This window comes from Lepidochelys kempii, chromosome 7 (genome assembly GCF_965140265.1).
Source record: "Lepidochelys kempii isolate rLepKem1 chromosome 7, rLepKem1.hap2, whole genome shotgun sequence".
NCBI classification, from domain to species: Eukaryota; Metazoa; Chordata; order Testudines; family Cheloniidae; genus Lepidochelys; species Lepidochelys kempii.
In genome coordinates this window covers 40,141,123-40,161,868 of record NC_133262.1, presented here as the reverse complement: position 1 = coordinate 40,161,868, position 20,746 = coordinate 40,141,123, and the positions used below count along the sequence as shown (strand labels likewise).

At 40.9% G+C, this 20,746-nt stretch overlaps 1 protein-coding gene across 8 annotated transcripts in view; it reads left to right on the top strand.

Annotated features, from left to right (window-relative positions):
- The window catches only part of SLC6A11 (solute carrier family 6 member 11), a 279,091-nt gene that overhangs the window by 54,164 nt on the left and 204,181 nt on the right, over nucleotides 1–20,746 (top strand). For 3 of the 8 annotated variants that reach the window (XM_073352320.1, XM_073352317.1, XM_073352325.1), the window contains one exon: nucleotides 4,850–4,896. The exons of the other annotated variants lie outside the window; for them this stretch is intronic. In XM_073352320.1, the coding sequence (XP_073208421.1) occupies nucleotides 4,850–4,896 (47 nt within the window). The remainder of the gene's footprint in view (nucleotides 1–4,849; nucleotides 4,897–20,746) is intronic. 8 annotated transcript variants of the gene reach the window in all.

Here is a 20,746-nt window from a genome sequence, read left to right as displayed (position 1 = left end):
TTGAGGTGTTACTAATAATCAGGGAAGCTGAGGAGTTTCTGGACAACCTGATTTGGCAAACACCAGTACCCCAATTTCAGGGAAGAATAGAGCTTGCCACAAAGGAACTGGTGAGAGAGGGAGTCAGAAAGGAGGATTGGCAGTTCGTGACCACCAGACACAAGAGGTCATGATGGCATTATACAAAACTAAAGACAGATGAGAATAGGAAGACTGTAGCCACCAGAGAGAAGACAAGCAGGAGGAATTCCATGCAATTAGTAGTTTCAAATGGATACCATGTCCTCAACATGCAAACTATATAAGATACCTCTCAAGATCCAGGAGATCCAAGGGAATGGAGACATGTATGGGACACATGTGGATGGCAGCTTGGCCCAACCTGTAAGAAAATCAAGCTTACTGACGAAGAATTCTCCAGCCATCCAAGGAAGACAGACAATCCTTGTTGGAGATTCAACACTTAGAAGAATAGAAAGAACATTCTGCAAGGGACCGGTTGACAACAGGACAGTGTTTTTCCTTCCTCGAGCCAAGACATGGCTTGTCATTCTAAGACTGAAAGAAAAGGAGTACTTGTGGCACCTTAGAGACTAACCAATTTATTTGAGCATAAGCTTTCACATGAAGTGAGCTGTAGCTCATGAAAGCTTATGCTCAAATAAATTGGTTAGTCTCTACGGTGCCACAAGTACTCCTTTTCTTTTTGCGAATGCAGACTAACACGGCTGTTACTCTGAAACCTGTCATTCTAAGACTGGATAGGCTTCTGAAAACAATGGGCAAGGATCCATTGGTGATGATTCATATCTGCACTAATGACACTGTCATGAGATATCTCGCAGATAGTAGATGACTTGAAGGAACTTGGAAGCATGCTGAAGAAGAAGAATGTCCAAGCAATCTTCCCTGAGATCCTTCCTGTTCCACGAGCAAAGGAAGAGAGAAGGCAGAAGATTCTGGAAGTGAACTGCTGGTTAGGTAAGTGGCAAAAGGCAGAGGTCTTTGATTTTCAGGAACATTGATCCATCTTCCATGGGGACAGGGGGCTGTATAGTTTGGATGGCCTCCTCCTCAGTAGAAGGGGGACCAATCTCCTTGGGGACAGGCTGACTAGAGTAGTTAGGAGGATGTTAAATTAATAGCAAAAGAGGATGGTAAAAAGAGGGAAGATATGAGCACTCAGCACAAAATCAAGATGCTGAGAACAAAATTAATCACGCAACCAAAGGACATGAAGAAAAGAAATTCTTGAATTGCCTGTATATTAATGCTAGGAGCCTGGGTAACATACAAGAGGAATTATAATTGCTCATTTATGAGCATAAATTTGATCTAGTTGCTATTATTGAAACGTGGTGCAATTAGTCACACAATTGGAATGTTAAAATCAATGGTTTTAACCTATATAGGAAGTATCAAGTGGGCAAAAGGGGAAGGGGGAGTCGCAGTCGCACTTTGTCAGAAATGGTATTACCTGTTTCCAAGTGACTGATAACTCAGAAGAAAATGATTTGAATGCTTATGGATCAATGTTGTAACAGATAAAGTACAACATGGGGTACTAGTTGGTGCCTGATACTGACCAACAAATCACATTGGGGAACAGGATGACCAATTCCTTACACACCTGTCTATAATATGCAGGGGGGGAAAACTGTATGATCATGAGTGAATGCTGGGGGTCCCATGCTGCCAGTACTAAAACATAAGTGCAATTTCTAAACATTATATCTGACAATTTCCTAATTAAAAAAATGCTTCAGCCAACAGGGGGGAATGCTCTATTAGACCTTGTCCTAACAGATAAAGAGAAACTGGTCACAGAACTAAAAGTTAATGGTAGCTTAAGTACGAGTGATCATGAGTTGATCACATTTGTAATGTGCAAGCAGAATAAAATCCAGTCCAGTAATATATATACAGGGTGCTTAAATGCGGCCAATTTTTAAAAAAAGCTGAAAACAATTATGAGCCAAATTAGCTGGGAGGAAGAATTTAATCAGAAAAATGTGAATGTAATTGGGAATCATTTAAGAACACCTTACTAGATGCCCCGAAAGCCACAATCGAACATGAAGGCTGAGCTGGTTAAAAAAAAAACAACTTGCCTCAGAGGGGAAGTGAAGGCAGCTGTTAATAATAATGATGATTATTAATAATCAAAATATAACAAATGTAAGAAAGTGGAAGTTGACAGTAATGAATATAAAACAGAAATTAAGATTTGTAGAAAATTGATAAAGGAAGCCAAGGGACACAAGGAGAGTTAAGGACTATAAGAAAGAAGATTTTAGAATATATTAGGAGCAAAAAGAAGGCTGCCAATGGCATTGGTCCCTTATTAGATGGAAAGGTACAATTAGCAATAATAAATGCAGAAAAGGCAAAAGTGTTCAATAAACACTACTGTTCTGTAGATGGGGAAAACAGGTGATATCGTCTCATAATATGGTGATAAAATTCTTTGCATTCCACTAGTATTACTGGAGGATGTTAAACAGAAGCTAGTAAAGTCAGACATTTTTAAATCAGCAGATCTAGATAACTGGTATCCAAGAATTTTAAAATATCTGGCTGAGGAACTCACTGGACAATTAATGTTGATTTTCAATAAGTCTTGGAGCACTGGGGAAGTTCCAGAAGACTGGAAGAAAGCTAATGTTGTGTACATTTTTAAAATAGTAAATAGGAGGACTGGGTAATTATAATCCTGTCAGCCTGACGTTGATTCTGAGCAAGATAAGGTAGCGGCTGATAAGGGACTCAATTAATAAAGAACTAAAGGAGGTTAATGTAAATAATGCAAATCAACATGGGTTTATGGAAACTAGATCCTGTCAAATTAACTTTATATATATAAAATAACAATTATGAGTCAGATCAACTGGGAGAAAGAATTTAATCAGAAAAATCGGAATGATAATTGGGAATCATTTTATATGTATCTAATAAGATTACAAGTTTGGTTGATAAAGGTAATAGTGTTGACATTGCATACTTAAACTTCTGTAAGGCATTCGGCTTTGTATGCCATGACATTTTTGTTAAAAAATTAGAATGATATATCATTAACGAGGCACACATTACATGGATTAAAATCTAGTTAACTGATAGGTCTCTGTAGCATGGGGCATGGGTCACTTGCTGGAGGATTTTCTGCACCTTGAAGTCTTTAAACCATGATTTGAGGACTTCAATAGCTCTGACATAGGTGAGAGATTTATTGCAGGAGTGGGTGGGTGAGATTCTGTGGCCTGCATTGTGTAGGAGGTCAGACTAGATGATCATAATGGTCCCTTCTGACCTTAGTATCTATGAGTCTATGCATCTCAAAATGTAACTGTAAATGGGGAATTGTCATCAAACAGGACTGTTTCCAATGGGGTCCTGCAGGGATCAGTTCTATGTGATCTGCTATTTAACATCTTTATCAATGACCTGGAATAAAACATAAGATCATCCCTGATAGTTTGCAGATGACCCAAAAACTGGGGGAGTGATCAGTAAAGAAGAGCACAGGTCACCGATTCAGAGCGATCTAGATTGCTTGGTGAAGTGGGTGCAAGTAAACAGTGTGCGGTTTAATATGGCTGTGACACAGTGCTAGCTGCAGCACCCTGGTCACTTAGCTAATTGCGTAAGGGAAGATTACAGGCTCAGAAATGTTTCCTTCTTTCCCCAAAACAGGGACTTTCTCCTTAATCATGTAACTCCACTCCTCCTCCCGTTACAACCAGTGAGATAGTGGTAAAAAAGAAGTGGGTAAACTAATTTTAACTAAACTGCGTACTCCCCAAATGAGACGTGGGTAGATTCAGTTTAGTGGTGTTTACCCTTGACTACACTGCTACTTGAATCCCACGTATACACCTGTCTGTTCCTATACTGCAAGCCCTTTGCCTCTGCAACATGTGCTCACATATACCCCTCTCTGGCTCTGCAGCCTGCACACACACACACATCCTTCTGACTCTGCTTTCTAGTGCAGCTGCAATGCCTGCTCCCAGAGCTGTGCTGTCGGTCCCTAGGTGCCCTGAGAACAGGAAGAGGATGCTGCATACAGAGAGCATGCTGCTGCCAGTGCGGTGAAGGAAGAGCAGTGGCACAGCAACCCCGGCTGCCAGGAGGCTGGAGTAGATGCCATTTTGTGTTTTTAAAAAAAAAAAATCAATTTTTTCTCGATCTTTGGAGCATGGCACATAGAGTTGCATGATAACATATACCTGCATGATAGCGATTTTGTGATGTGTGAAGGGTGCTCTTATAGAAATGCTAAAGAAGTCCTGTTGTGTCCTTGTTACTTGCTTTAAGGATAAAGCTGTTCCTGCTAGCAAAATCTATTCTTGTCTTGCAATGAGTGAAACTTTCCAAGAAAATAACAGCAAAAAGAACAAACAATTTTGGCAAACTGTGTGAACACATGAAAAAGTGAGCAAAATTTCAAATGGCAAAAGTATTAGCAAAACTGGCAAAAAATTATTTTTTTCTCTGAACAAATGGTTGGCTTGCACAGGTCTGGAAGCCACTGGTGTTCTGTTGTAGTCCTCTTGTCATAGCCCAAAGCATGCTGTTAAGCTCTAGCTCATATTTCTGGTCTGCTGGTGCTGATGGTAAAGTACCCAAGATGAGCAATAGATCTCTTTTTTTTCACTGGAGCCATCCCAGCAGAGGAGCAACTTTGAGGAATGTTCTAGGTTTTTGTATCTGTGAAACTCCGTGAAGGTATCCATAGTATTTTTAGCTAAATAGTACAAATCAGAAAGGAGCAAGTTTCTTGTGTTCAGAACATATAAGTGTTTTTCCTTACTTTTTTTTGTCAAGATCTCTAAAACTTTTTTTCATTTAGGCCCAGATCCAAGTCAAGAGTTTCCGGGATCAAAGTAGAAGCTACAGGTAAAATCTTCTATAACTGGAATATCTTAAAGTCACATGCCCAGGTCAAAGACAGCACATGTAAGGAGTTGATAGCATTTCTCTCAATCACACAGATGTGTTGAGTCAGTCTGCTGGTCTGTAATTCCTGGTACACTGGTTTCCTTCTTTCCCAGTGGCCTCTCTGTATTACAGTACATTACATCCCCCATCACAGCTTTCTGCTAATACCACAGTCGAGCATCCTGGGTGGGAATTTCAAAAACAACCAGTCGTGGCCTAAATCTGTGCCATTGACATTTATGGTCAAACTCCCATTGACTTTCTATCGGAATAGAGTTAGGACAACGTTGAATGCTTCTGACAATCTCACCCCATGTGCTTTATATCTTCCTGTCTGTGGTCTTGTCATCTATGGTAGCTATTAGTCTTGTCCCTTCATGCTTTCCTTCTTTGCCCCAACCTTAAAAAGGGAGTAGGGGGTGGGGGAAAAGGACTTCCCCTTTCCAGGTCACTCGTATTAACTCTGACGATGTCAATGTCGTATCTACTAATGAAGTACTGACAGGTTTCAGAGTAACAGCCGTGTTAGTCTGTATTCGCAAAAAGAAAAGGAGTACTTGTGGCACCTTAGAGACTAACCAATTTATTTGAGCATGAGCTTTCGTGAGCTACAGCTCACTTCATCAGATGTATGCCGTGGAAACTGCAGCAGACTTTATATATACACAGAGAATATGAAAAAATACCTCCTCCCACCCCATTGTCCAGCTGGTAATAGCTTATCTAAAGTGATCATCAGGTGGGCCATTTCCAGCACAAATCCAGGTTTTCTCACCCTCCACCCCACCACACAAATTCACTCTCCTGCTGGTGATAGCCCATCCAAAGTGACAACTCTTTACACAATGTGCATGATAATAAAGTTGGTGCTCAAATAAATTGGTTAGTCTCTAAGGTGCCACAAGTACTCCTTTTCTTTTTAATGAAGTACTGTTATTTTCTTTGTGGTCTACAAGGAAAATTAGTGTATTATAAAGTCTCAAATGGAAAATATGAGGCCTATGCTAACATTTTCACCTGTTATGTCAGCAACACAGTTTTAGATATAATTACACAGCAATGTTAAATTATAAATTATTTTAAGTCTCTCCTGAAGTGTAACAGCTTTGTCATAGATATAAATCTTATTCTAGTATACATAGTGTGACGGGGCAAGGCCAGATGGCTATAGAAAAGTAGTGGGAGATAGATATATTAGCTCCAGGCTAAACAAATCCCTGGTACCAGGATAAGTGAAATGGAAGCTGCTCCAGGTCAATTAAGACACCTGGGGCCAATTAAGAACTTTCCAGAAGGCAGGGAGAAGGCTAGGTGGATTGGGACACCTGAAGCCAATCAGGGACTGGCTGAAACTAGTTAAAAGCCTCCCAGTTAGTCAGGTGGGTGTGCATGTCAGGAGCTGTGGGAGAAAGTTTTGCTGTTGGAGAGACTGAGTAGTACACACCATATCAGGCACAAGGAAGGAGGCCCTGAAGTAAGGGTGAAGTGGAGCTTGAGGAAGTGAGGGCTGCTATGGGGGAAGTAGCCCAGGGAATTGTACATGTCATGTTTCTAAAAGGTCAGCTACCATAGCTGATACTATTAGGGTCCCTGGGCTGGAGCCCAGAGTAGAGGGTGGGCCCGGGCTCCCCCGTCTTTGCCCCCTGATCACTGAGACTGGGAGACAACAGAGACTGTGCAAGGAAGGATAACTTCTTGTCACCTCCCTCGCTGGCTTATGATGAAAATGGCTTAGTAGACTGTGACCCTTGTCTCTAGAGAGAGAAGGGTTACGTGGAAGGTCACAGTGAGCCTCTGAGGCTAGTGAAATCTGCCAGGAAACGCGGGACCCATGGAGGCAAGGACAGAGCTTTGTCACAATAGCTAAGAGTCATTACCTTTATAAACTATTCATCATCCCAGATATACAACCTATAACTGGTTTAATATACCTCAGATAAGTCCTTATTTGAGTAACTTGTTTTGATATTAGTCCTAATCAATCACTTATTGTATCCAGCTTTGTTTTAAAAACATATTTAATAAATTGTAATGTCCTTCCTTTTTTAAAAATAGAAAATACTTGGTCCCCACATTGCTGTGTTTTCAAAATTTTGCTGTTTTAACTGGACATGTTTTTAAGTTTGAAAGAGTAACATTACTGTGAGTGGCATCATGCTGTGCAAAAGCAAATTTGGCAAAACAGAAAAACCAAAATAAACAAACAACATAACAGAACTCAGCTGTAATCACAAATAACCTTAACTATGATGCATGTGGAAGAATACACCCCTGGAATTCAATTTCAGATAGATCAAAGAATTTTGTGTGATAGAGAAATAATCACTCATCATAAAGCCCTATGGAGACTAGAACTTGCTGCCGCGAGGCCCTGGGGACAAGTATGCACATAAACCTGATCAAGTTATCAAAATATACATTCACCTAGTGTACAATAACATGAGATTATCACAGTCTAAGTGTGGATTTGGATAGGAAACATTGCCCAAGTCCTGTTCAATACAGAACATTAGCACTGTACCTGTCCCACAATATGCACTGTAGAACAAAATCACTCCCTCCCCCTGATTTTGGTGGAAGAAGGAAGTTTACTCTTTTATAAAAGATCCAAATAAATAACTTAATTATATACTCACTCGCAACCATAATATTGGCTTTAATATTTGGTGGTTGCTAAGGCCTTGCCCTTTTGGTGTATACACAAACCTGTTCTGATGATAGCAGGAGGAGTGCTCCTTTTTAACCTTTGCTGCTTCTCCCAGGACTGTAAAGGCCAGGATCTTAGTCTGTAGGGCTTAGCTGTCTCTGCGTTTTGTTTCTGAGCCCCAGGAATCTCTCATTTCTCTACCTTTGCTCTTCCTCAGCCCTTTGCACAGAGCGGTGACCCTCCCTTTGGTAAAGGGGCGAGAAGTGGCTCTCCCAGGAGTCACTCGCTGCAGGCAGAAGGAGTCATGAGAGTATGACACAAGGTTTCCACCTCCTCCCCAATTGGCTGACATGATTTTTCTGGTGTGCTGTTGGCCTTGGTCTAGGAACAAGGGCCCAAGCTCAGAGCCACTTGACTCCCCAAGGTTCTGCTGCCAGGGTGTACCAGAAAGCCACACTGGCACCAGGGCCTTAGTGCGAAGCTGCTTGGCTCCGCCTACCCCAAACCTTCCATGTACAGCTGCCTCCTCCACACTAGGCCTTGCATACAAACTGCTGGCATTTTTCCTCTTCCTCATGCCCCTTTGCATCTTTACCATATCCCCATAGCAACAGGCTCTCTCCCTGCGCCCAACTTGTCCACTCACTGCCTCTTGGCTTCCCACAATTCTACTTCACGATGTGCCAGGGGATCGGGTGAGGGGGCTGAGTGAGTGGAATGGTGGGGGCAAGGGTAGGCGGGAATAAGTGAGGTATGAAGGAATTATGGGGCTAAGAGTTGTGTAGGAAGGCCGAGGTAAGTGTCACAAAAGGCACAGGAATACTGATAAGACAAACAAATTAATTAAAAAAGAAAGCCCAGTCACCTAACAGAGAACAACAGGGATACAAAATGTTCAGGTACCTGTCATGTGGCAAAGATTGTTATCCAGTGATTCCTGTGGTTACTGTTAATACTGTCTCCTTTAAAGGAGGAGGGTTAAATCAAATGCAAATAAAACATAACTAAAAATAACAAATGCAAACTGTAAAAGCCCTGCCCTTCAAACAGAAACAATACAAGGAAGAGTGATATTTCAGAATGACGCTTTTCATACAGTTTATTGAGCGTTAGTTTAGCTAGCTATTTTTGACTTAGTAATTTTCTGGTGAAAGACTAAATCTGTTCTGGCTATTTTCCCTTCTGACTGAAAGAGGTTTTTCTGTCTAAATATAAAATAGCTTCACCTAATTTACCTGTTAACAAGAAAATTGTCAGGTTTAAAAAAAAAAAAAAGCCAGATTTCTACCCTCTTGATATCTGAGCTCATAAAAACCTTACTTTTGTGAATAGTGTTAAGGGTTCAGAAAAGATTTATGCTTCAATAAAATACAAACAAAAATTTGTCAAGGATATATATCAAAACACTCCAATGTATTTAACTGGCTAATAATAACCCAAGGATGAATGTTTTGTGGCTGATGATCTACTTCACAGCAGAAATATATTTTATAGAACCTTTGAAAAACATTTATTTTTCCTGATCAGCCTGGAGAGTACATTAGACAATTACATTCTCTGGGGTAGCTTTAATGAGAAATCATTAATATTGTTAGCTTGATAAGGGTGCATGGTTGTGTGCATGTAAAGACAGAAGCAAAAACAGATTCCATTGAATTCTTCCTGGTAAAATCTCATGAGTAATTTATAGGGTAAACAGCAGCCCAGCGACTAAAAATGCTACATATTTATTTTTGGTTACATATTAAGAGTGTGGGGGAGGAGGGAGGAAAGTAAGTGGGAGAGTTACAGTGGCAGTTATAAGAATGTTCAACTCTCCAGATGTCTATTGGAATGTTTAGGTGGAAAAACTGACTGGTGGGCTGTTCGTACAACTGGTACTGTCTGAGTTTCTTTAGCTCATTGTGTATATCCTTCAAAAAGGGTGAGAACAATATTAGACTTGAAACTGTCTGCCTTGTTTCCATATCCCTACACTGATATGCTCCAACATACTCTTCTGCTCCTCAAAAATCATGTGGGAGAATGTGTGTTCTATTCAGGCTCTGTGTGGTGCAGGATCTGAGAGTTCAAGATTAGTTTTAAGCCACTTTTGCATGTTGTTGTATACTTTGTGCAGTACTCGGCATTAAAGTAACTGAGGGGTACTCTAACTTACCCTCCATTGCAGAAGTCCCCTAGGGGCAACTGAGAATAGCCAGAGCACAGCCATGTCCTGGTTGCATCACCCCCACTTTCCTCAGTCATTTCTTTGGGGAATCATGATGGGGGTGGGGTGGCATGAAGTCATCCAGTCGGCTCTACACCATCCAAGGAAATCCTCTTATGTTGCAGCTATTACTGAAGGCTGGTTCTGCTTGCTGGAGGTCCCTCTACACTAGTGGCACTGGAATAATTTTTGTGCTGGGAGTGCTGAAAGTCATTGAACAAAACTGTAAATCCTGTATATGATGGAAACCACTTCAAGCCAGGGAGTGCCGCTGTGCCCACGAACCCGCTAGTTCCAGCACCCTTGCTCTACGCCACCAGTGCAAAACAAATTACTAAAGTAGAATTCAGCCATTAGGTCCCTTCACTGCTGGTTAGAGTTGGGTCAAATTGCAAAGTCTATATCCAAATTTTCTCCCACTGCTTGAGTTGATCTTGGGTTCTAAAAATAATTATTCACTGTTGAGAAGTGCTGTGTTTTCTGTGGCAAACATATATACACAATTTATTTGCCAAATACAGACCAGATAATCCCCATCAGACTAATAATTCAGCCTCCCCTCAAAGACGAGTTGTATAGTACAAATTTCCTGCTTGTAGAATCATAGAAGATTAGGTTTGGAAGAGACCTCAGGAGGTCATCTAGTCCAACCCCCTGCTCAAAGCAGGACCAACACCAATTAAATCATCCCAGCCAGGGCTTTGTCAAGCCGGGCCTAAAAACCTCTAAGGATGGAGATTCCATCACCTCATTCACCAGCCCATTCCAGTGCTTCACCACCCCCCTAGTGAAATAGCTTTTCCTAATATCCAACCTAGACCTCCCCCACTGCAACTTGAGACCATTACTCCTTGTTCTGTCATCTGCCACCACTGAGAACAGTCGAGCTCCATCCTCTTTGGAACCCCCATTCAGGTAGTTGAAGGCTGCTATCAAATCCCCCCTCACTCTTCTCCTCTGCCGACTAAACAAGCCCAGTTCTATCAGCCTCTACTCGTAAGTCATGTACCCCAGCCCCCTGATCATTTTTGTTGCCCTCCACTGGATTCTCTCCCATTTGTCCACATCCTTTCTGCAGTGGGGGGCCCAAAACTGGATGCAATACTCCAGATGTGGCCTCACCAGTGCCAGATAGAGGGGAATAATCACTTCCCTTGATCTGCTGGCAATGCTCCTACTAATGCAGCCCAATATGCCGTTAGCCTTCTTGGCAAAAAGGGCACACTGCTGACTCATATCCAGCTTCTCATCCACTGTAATCCCCAGGTCCTTTTCTGCAGAACTGCTGCTTAGCCAGTCGGTCCCCAGCCTGTAGCAGTGCATGGGATTCTTTTGTCCTAAGTGTAGGACTCTACACTTGTCCTTGTTGAACCTCATCAGATTACTTTTGGCCCAATCCTCCAATTAGTCTAGGTCACTCTGGACACTAACCCTACCCTCCAGTGTATCTACCTCTCCCCTCAGTTTAGTGTCATCTGCAAACTTGCTGAGAGTGCAATCCATCCCATAATCAATAAAGATGTTGAACAAAACCGGCCCCAGAACTGACCCCTGGGGTACTCCGCTTGATACTGGCTGCCAACTAGACATCGAGCCATTTTGACCACTGCCCATTGAGCCTGACAATCTAGCCAACTTTCTATCCACCTTATAGTCCATTCATCCAATCCATACTTTTTTAACTTGCTGGCAAGAAAACTGTGGGAGACTGTATCAAAAGCTTTGCTAAAGTCAAGCTCTGTCACGTCCACTGCTTTCCCCATATCCACAGAGCCAGTTATCTCATCATAGAAGGCAATCAGGTTGGTCAGGCATGACTTGCCCTTGGTGAATCCATGTTAACTGTTCCTGATCACCCTCCTCTCCTCCAAGTGCTTCAAAATGGTTTCCTTGAGGACCTGCAGTATGATTTTTCCAGGGACTGAGGTGAGGCTGACCGATCTGTAGTTCCCCGGGTTCCCCTCTTTCCCCTTTTTACAGATGGGCACTATATTTGCCTATTTCAGTTGCACATGGGCAACCATGTAATTTTGGCTCTGATTATGCTGAAATAAAGTCATTTTGATTTTTTTTCCCATTCACAAATTGTGGTGACCTTCTTTGAAAAGTAAAGTGATGCATAACATTTTATTTGCACATATATGTATATGTAATGTAATGAATCTGATCTCTCTTCCCACACATGGGGAGAATATAGAAATGTATAGTGGTTGCCATTAAAAATTCTCATTTGCTATTTATCACTGCACAGTGGTATCAGAGATTACAATAGTTTTGTTTGTTTGTTTTTTTCTTATATTCAGAATAGGCAACATCTATGGTGACTGTGTTGTATCAGTTGGATTTTTTAAAAATGGTTTTAAAGTCAGTTTGGAGTCAATGGGTCTATTCACATGCTTAAAGCTAAGCAAGTATGTTGGTCCTTGCAGGATTGGGGCTGAAATTAGCTGTTCCATGGGGAGAGACAATAGACATGCAAAGGCAGGACAAAGCCTGCACAAAACAAGGTCCATAGGTACTTGTTTTTTCTAGTGTGTGACAAGGGCACCGTCTTGGGCTATTTAAAGCTCCCAGAAAACAAATCAAACATGCAATATAGATAAAAAAATATTTCCACACATTTTTCTTTATTAGGTATGAAAAATGGCTGGAACGTGGTGTTATTAGCATCTAGTGGTAGGAACCTGGGGCTCTTACACTCTGGTTAATGAATCCACAGGTATGTTGTTGCTTTTTAAAAAAACTTCTGAGCACAAACAGAATAATTACTGTTTTACCAGTAACATTTAGTGACTTGTAAAATATGGTAAACACAGAAGCAACCTGTCAACTTGGGAATACAGCAGGGTTAGGCATGTTTGAGCAAAGGGTACTGTCTGTACTGTAACTCAGCAGATAAAGCCCTTTTAAACAAGGGTGTACCTACCAGTAAAGTGTTTGGGAATATTAATGACTTTTCGTCAGTTTCATTGCTTGGATCTTACAGCTCCACTTAGTTATGCATCAGTATGCTGGTTTCTATTTTTGTAACCAATTTCCACTGACAAGCTGATGTAGCAACATCTTAGGTGGTCCAGCATTTTTGTTCAATTTGCATTGATACTTCTATCTTCCTAGCTAGTAGGAAAGGTCAAACAGTTAATGAACTTATTTTAGGGAATATCCAATCCTATTCTAACCAGATACTTGGCTCTCACAACATTAGGCTGCTGAGCCAGGGGCCCATTTTGTTGCCATTGTTTTCCTGCTGAGAAACCCATTTTCCATAATAAAGCAAGCGTTCATGTGTAGAAGGGGAGAAAAAGACTTCAGTATAAAAAGGCCTATCACAAGAACACAGTTAAATACCACCATGTGGCTAGTCATTTCTACTGCAGTTACCAGCATTCCGTTCTAGCTCTTAGTATTCTAGCCGACAATTTTCAAGGAAAACAGGAGGGATATGACCTGTTTTTGCAGCTGCTAAGGAACAACTACATTTAATGTATAATTGCTGCAAATAAAGATTTTTCCAGGTAAATAAATGGACTTTTCCAGAAATGTCAGCCTGTAACATCTTGAATGGGGGAAATTGATTGGAAAAAAAAAAAAAGCTTAAAGTGGATAGAATTTTAAACATCCAATCACAGAGCAAAATCCTTCTTCAAAAGCGAGAGCACCTTTAAAACTGCTTTAAAATTAAGTCAAAGTGAGGGAGGGTTGTTCCTTCCCACCCTCACTGTTCTATGAAAAGAAAAGGAGTACTTGTGGCACCTTAGAGACTAACCAATTTATTTGAGCATAAGCTTTCGTGAGCTACAGCTCACTTCATCGGATGCGAAAGGTTATGCTCAAATAAATTGGTTAGTCCCTAAGGTGCCACAAGTACTCCTTTTCTTTTTGCGAATACAGACTAACATGGCTGTTACTCTGAAAACTGTTCTATGAGTGAGAGATGGCAGCTAGGTTCTCCTCCTTTATTGAAGAGTAGCTACAGAGCCACAGAAGCAAGGAAAGCAATACTTGCCCTTGAATCTCCATATGTGGAAAGTAAACAGCACAAGGTGCTTGTACGAGGGAAATCTTTCTCATGTCAGACCTAAACTTCCATTGTCTTGAAACAACAAAAGCTCTGTGGACTGAAGAGATTTCTTCCTTTGCTTTTCAAAATAAAATGAAGGCAAAGCAAACAGCACAGTTAGTAAAATGGAATGACTCTGTGGACATATATTATTTTATGACATACCTTTAATATGGCAAATGACTTGCCTTAGTGTGATGCAACGAGTGTCAGTAAGTGCTCAAGCTGTGAGAAACTTGGGGTATTCACTTCCCAGGGGTTTGTGTAAAAGTTGTGGACCAGATCCTCAGGATTCTTTGCAGCTACTTCATATCACACTGCTGGAGAACTTTGGTCAAAAACATTACCTAGTCTAATCCCACAGAGGTGGCATTAATGGAAGGGATATGTGCACTGCGTGTCTTCTGTGTAACACAGGAAGGGGGCATGGTTTGAAAGGCTAACCACTGCCAATCCTAGAATCCTTCTGTTTGCAGTTTGGACACAACTAATAAGTGTAGCTTAGAGTAGCCCCCATACTGTTGTGAGTCTAAGTGCACTGAGTGACCAGGCATTTCAAAACTTGGTCACCCTACCAATGGCAATTTTTGCTGATGGTGTAGTGGTGAGAGAGACTGCTTTAAATGCCCTGCCTATGTTATATTCACAGCATAAAAAGCAGAGAAATTAGATAAAAAGCATAAAATATTGTTTCTGGAAAGTTGCAATGTAAAACAGCTTTATTTCTTAAAATCCAGAACCTTCGTACACAAGAACCAAAAACACAGAGTGAGAGAAAGCAGGCTGTCTGTAAGGCAGAGAGGCACAACTCACCCCAGCTTGCTCAAGGCTGGATCTTTCCAGACTGACTGCTGCTAGCCAGACCCAGCTTGCACCTTTCCTACAGAGCCCTTAGCCTGCAAATAGGACCAGAAAAACTCCCAACAACTTAGTGATAGCTTAAAATTTTAACATAGATTTTCAATACACCACAACCTAGAGAAGAGTAGACTACCTTTAAACACTCATTGATAAAGGTTACTCATTTGTGAATAAGAATTGTTGACAATTATTTTAACAAACAAAACCTGCTTTGAACCTCTTCAAGGGACTCAAGTGGCCCCATCAGGAGGTTTTGGCCTAACATGGTGGTAGATCTACACCATACCCCTTATTACTCTGGCTTCAGTTTTGTGTTCTATGTTTGCTTCACCTATGCTTGGGTTGTGATGGCCTATGCACAGCTGTGCACATTTGCTGCATGAGGTCTCCAGCATTCTGTAGGACTGCTAAAATAAGGGCCAGCTAATGCTCATATTTGGGAAAATTTATAGTGAGCAAGTTAGTGACTTACTAGCCCTAATATTAGTAACATTGGGTGGGATGTTCAAAGTTGTCTGAGGGTTTTAGATGTCCAATTCCCATTTATTGAAATGGCTTTGAAGATCTTGCCAACTGATTTTTGAGATGCAGTGAGAGCTGATCAGGGTGTTTTTTTTTCAGTTCTCAGTGCGTATGTCTACATTGCAATTAAAAACCCGTGATTGGCCTGTGCCATATGACTCAGGCTACAGGGGTTGAGCTAAGGGGCTGTTTAATTGCAGTATAGATGTTCGGGCTCAGGCTGCAGCCCAGGCTCTAGGATCCTACAAGGTGGGAGGGTCCTAGATCTTGGGCTGCAGCCTGAATGTCTACACTGCAATTAAACAATCTCTTAGCCTGAGCCCCACAAGTCAGTGGCACGGGCCAGCTGTGGGTGTCTAATTGCAGTGTAGACATATCCACTGGGGGCTGTGACTTTAACAAGTTAGTGATGAGCTTCCACTTGCCCAGTGTTATGCAATGCAGTAAGCACCCTGACTGTGCTGACAGCTGGTTCATGGACCATCTAGATGTTTGGTGTCAAGACAACCTGCTTGCTAGAGGAGTGATTAGCTGAGCTGGCCAAATGTAAAGAGAGCAGGGCTGTGGCTACATGCAGTGGGCAGGGTTGGTCATATACCCCAGAGTGGATCATTGGAAGATATATTAATGAATTTCAGATTCAGCCCAAGTAGGGAATGAAGGCACTGATTTTCCACGTGCAAGAGACTTTCAGTCTCCCACTGGTTAACTGGAGAGTTCAGTTCTGTAGTTGTTTTCAACTCCCTGAGTCTCACTTTGATTTTTTGGGGGTGTGAAAACATCCATAGGCTGAGTTTTGCTTCAAATCTAAGCTAGTGAGTTTCACCGGGTTTTGACAAGAATGATTAATCAGACCTTCCCTTGAAAGGAAGTCCTCAGCAAATCTTGTCTGAGTTTAGAGTTTGTAATGAAACCAGGCAAGTTTGGACTGGTTTCTGGATTCATTGCCAACATTTTGCTCACGTCTATGAATCACCCCTTAAAGCAATTAGCCATGGTATTTACATGTTTGCTACATAAATTAACATGGGGATCACTTCTGATGCTGACTGGACTTTCCATCAGTTCTTTACAATGCATATGTAGAAAAAATCAGATGTCTCGCTGAAAGCCTTTGATTGTACTGCTACTTACACCAGTGCAATACAGGATTAATTTAACTGAAGTCAAAGATGAAAAACTGGTTTAAGTGTGGGACTCATTATAATCAGAGAAAAGTTCACACTGCAAAACTCAGATCTAGATCCAGACCATAACACACAACAGCCCTCCCCATCCTCACACTGATTAGAGGTTTTTGTATCTGTGAATTTGATTTGGCCAGTTATCAAGAAAGGGGGCTGATTGCAAAAGTGGTTTGACCCTGACTTGAGTTTGGCTTGTTCAGGGGCATTCAGACCTAGGGAGTTTGTTATTGGCTGGTGCACAACAGGAGTGTGGCCCTCCCTCTGGCATGTGGGGGGGCATGCTCACTTGCTGGTTTGAAGGGTTTTGCTATTGTTCTTTTAATGCAATATGTGAAATCTGCTTTGCAGTTCGAAGTATTTTATAACCTTGACAATCTGATATTTAGTAAGCTACCTAACATGAAAAATGTCAAATAGCATGAATCTGTAGGTTGTCATCATGCTAGAATGGGCAAAGTAAAGTGCAAAGGTCCTCAGATGTTCAAGAACCTCAGCAGTCTGAAAGTTAAAGTGAAATGCAATGAACATGGTGAAATATTTTAACAAATTTGATTTAACATTGCATTAGAAATATGCAGTGAGTATAAAATGAACTATTTTTTAGCACAGTAAATATTACAATAGTCCAGAAATCATTTTAACTTATTTAAATCAATATGTTGAAAATATATATTTCCTTTACCTTTGTCTGCAAGGCATAATTATCTGAAAATAAAGTGTTGCATCCATTGGGAGGCCTCAGGAGGTATGAACTGAAATGGATAAATGGGGTTTTTGGTGGGGTGAGCTAGTGTGAGAGACTGATGCTAGTTCTAGTCATTATTCATTGTTATTACTCATTTTATGCCAGCACACATGATCTAATAGGCGCTTTCCCAATATTCTTGAAAGGAGATAGAATGTTCCCTGTGGAGCTCACTCTCTATGGAGACAGAGGTCAGGGGAAGGGGAAGAATAAATGGGGGTGGAGGAGTTGTTAGAACCATTCAAATTTTTCCCTTGGAAAACTTTGACTTTTCATTGAAAACTGAAGAATTTTAATTTTTCATGTCAAAAACAGACAAACAACACAAACCAAATCAATTTTGGGTTTTCAATCTTCCAACAAATAGTAATGACAACAAAAATCAAAGAAAGTAGACAATTTCAATGGCATTTTTCATTTTGTCAAAAACCCAATTTTCCCTATCAAAAAAAGTTTTGATGGAAATTTTTTTGACCAGCCCTAATTTTTATACACAGTCCATGTGGCATGGCAGAAGCAGGACTTTAAGAAGTCATTGATATTGTCTTGTTTTGTTCACATGTTAAGCCAAACAGGCTCACCAATATTAGTGTTCTGGAAGAGAAAAAGACCACAAGTATTGAGGCAATGATCATCCTTCAGCAATTCCGCTGGATTGGTCACGTTGTCCGGATGCCAGACCATTGCCTCCCAAAACAGGTCCTGTTCTCTCAGCTGAAAAAAGGGCACTGTAACGTGGGTGGACAATGGAAGCGTTATAAGGACTTGCTGAATGACAACCTAAAAAGGTGTAATATTGACATTGATACTTGGGAGACACTTGCCCAGGATCGCTAAAATTGGAGTGAAGTCCTATGTGATGGTCCCCTGCATTTTGAACTTGCTTGCCGACAAGCTGAAGAGGACAAGAGGTGCAAGAGAAAGGAGATACTCACTTCCAATCATGGTCAACAGCCTCCTGCTGACCCTGAAAACATCTGCCCCTAGTGTAATAGAACTTGTGGTTCAAGGATTGGCCTTATTAGCCACCTGAGGACCCATAACTCCCATGGAAGTTGATCATACTCGGTAATGAGTGATCACCCATCATTAAGCCATTGAACACCACCTACACTGTCCACAGAGTTGTTACTTTGTTTTATTTAATGGGGAAGTAGAAGAAGCACAAGAATTTTTGTTCAGGTTCCATTTGAACTCAGAATGGAGCTTTATTTTAAAAGTCAATTAAAATCCAGACCTGGCTGAAAAAATGGGTCAGAAGTTTCATGAAAGTTTAGTCCCTTTCTTTATTGATTTTTTAAAAAAAATATTTTTATTTATTTTAAATACCAACTCTATAGCTGGTAAAAAAAATGGATTCATTTTTTGCAAAACTTTTTTGACCTATTTTTTCAATCTGAAATTTCAAATTTCAATTTATTTTGATCAGATGTCATTAAAACACAGCTTAAACATGGCTGCTGCTGCACTGCTTTTGCAACGGATTAGGTCAGCTAGAATGGGTGGAATCAAACATGTTCAAACACTGTTCTTTCCTAAGCCCTGGCATAGGATCATGTTTTCCTCAGACATCCCTCAAGGTGGCTGCACCATCTTAGGAAAATATTCCCCTGGACGAGAGCCTGTTAGGGCACTACGTTTAAATGTATATTGATTCAGAGTGCGGACAAGCTTTAGTTTCCATTTGTCACAACTCAATTTACTTAACTGCATTCCTGTGTCATTCATTACCTGCCAGAATGGCAACATTCTCCTGGCTTTTTTTAAAACAATGAAGTGTTGATTAAGCTTAATTGGATTTTCAGCAAACTTTCTGTGAAATTGCTCAAAGGATGTTTGAGTAATACGACAAAACTACAGGTTAAGTTTCGACTAAGCTTTTGAAAGTGAAACTCAAATGTCTGTCCCTATTGTGGATTAGATGACTCATTTGGAGGGATAGATGAATCTTTTAATGGTTAGGCCAAGATTTTAAAACATGACTATTTATTTTGGTTGCCCAAATTGGCATACCTTGAAGGAGCATGATTTTCAGAGGTCAAGTGCACAGTGCTTTCTGAAATTAAGATTTTTTTCCCCAAATCACTAGTAATTTTTTAAAATCTCAGTTGCTGTGCATATATGTATCCAAAAGTTTGGATGTTTAATTGAGGTTTTTCAAAATTTCTCTAAACCTCTTAGTTCTAGACACTGGAATGAAAATGTCAGGAGAAGATTTATAGCAATGTTCTGATACTCTTAAAGGCAAGTTGGGGAAAGAATGAAGATATTCTTGAAGGTAGGAAAAAGGGGAAAAATAATAGGGGATATCTGAATGCAGAATGTGAAAGAGGGTGGGATGATATGATTGAGTGGCCATGTGTATCTTAGGGACTTCAGGTTACTGATCTAGCTTCCAACCCCACTCTTCTTTTGATTATTTTTTTAAATGCTCATTGTGCCCAGTAATTGACAAGTGTAAGTGGTTATGGTGGGGGTCTGTTGTTCTAAGCTTTCAGATTGCATGAATTAGAAAGGGTAGAGGGTTTAGGGAGCCAAGGTAAGGGTCGGTAGTGATTTCAGTTCATTTTGAAGGGATGACTGGCCACAAAGCAAAGTCTGATTTCACTCGTAAGATTTGTAGTTTTTTTAAGGTATTTTACTGTGCTCAGAGCAATGGATGAGCACATTTTTAAACCAATCAGAATAAATACATTTAAAGTAAGTAATTAATATAGCATTGTCCACTCTTCCCAAACTGGCTGAATGTAAACCCTCTCTATATGTTGGGGGCACTGCCATATTGGGGCTGTGTAGGGAGGAATGGGTCTCGGTGACTGAGGGAATATGATACTGGAAAAAGTAGCAATCCTGTGTCGATTTTCATGTGTATAATGGGGTTGACTTTCACATCCATTATATTAGGTGGGTTCTCCCCTTGCACTCTGAAGTGGAGCTTGGGGAATGCCATAGGTATGGAGCCTTTTGGAAATGGATATGTGTTGCTGTGAAGACTGAGGAAGCAAGGGAATGGTGGGTAGACACTGGACATATGCATGAATGCCCTAGCCCTCATGGATGTACTGAGATGCATGAGCTTTCTTTATGGACTTCAGGAAAAACATAGGTATTGGAAGTAGCATCTTCTGCGGGGGGTAATCTCTCCTCCAGCCACACAGATGATAGAAATTCTACAAATTGCAACACATAAAGATATCTGGCCCTTCTGAAGGTTTTCCCTTGGAAGAAACGAGTGGCCTTCAGGTTGCTTAATTGCAGCGGAATCTGAGCACCCAATGGAATTGGAAGACAGGGATTTGGGGAGAAGAATACCATGTTCTCTATGCCTGTCTGTCTTCATTCCTCCCTAGAGCATTGTATAATTGGCCTGGATCATAATACTAATTTTGGATTCGCCTGAAGCAATCTAGGATTGGCCACTGCCAGAGGCATAATGCTGGATTTGATGGCCCAGTAGTCTGATCCACTATGGCAAATCCTGTGTTCCAATGCACTCTAATAAAGGCATAAGCCTACAGAGAAAGAAATGTAAAAGACCAAATTGATTCATGCCTGGATGCTTTAATATGTCAACTGG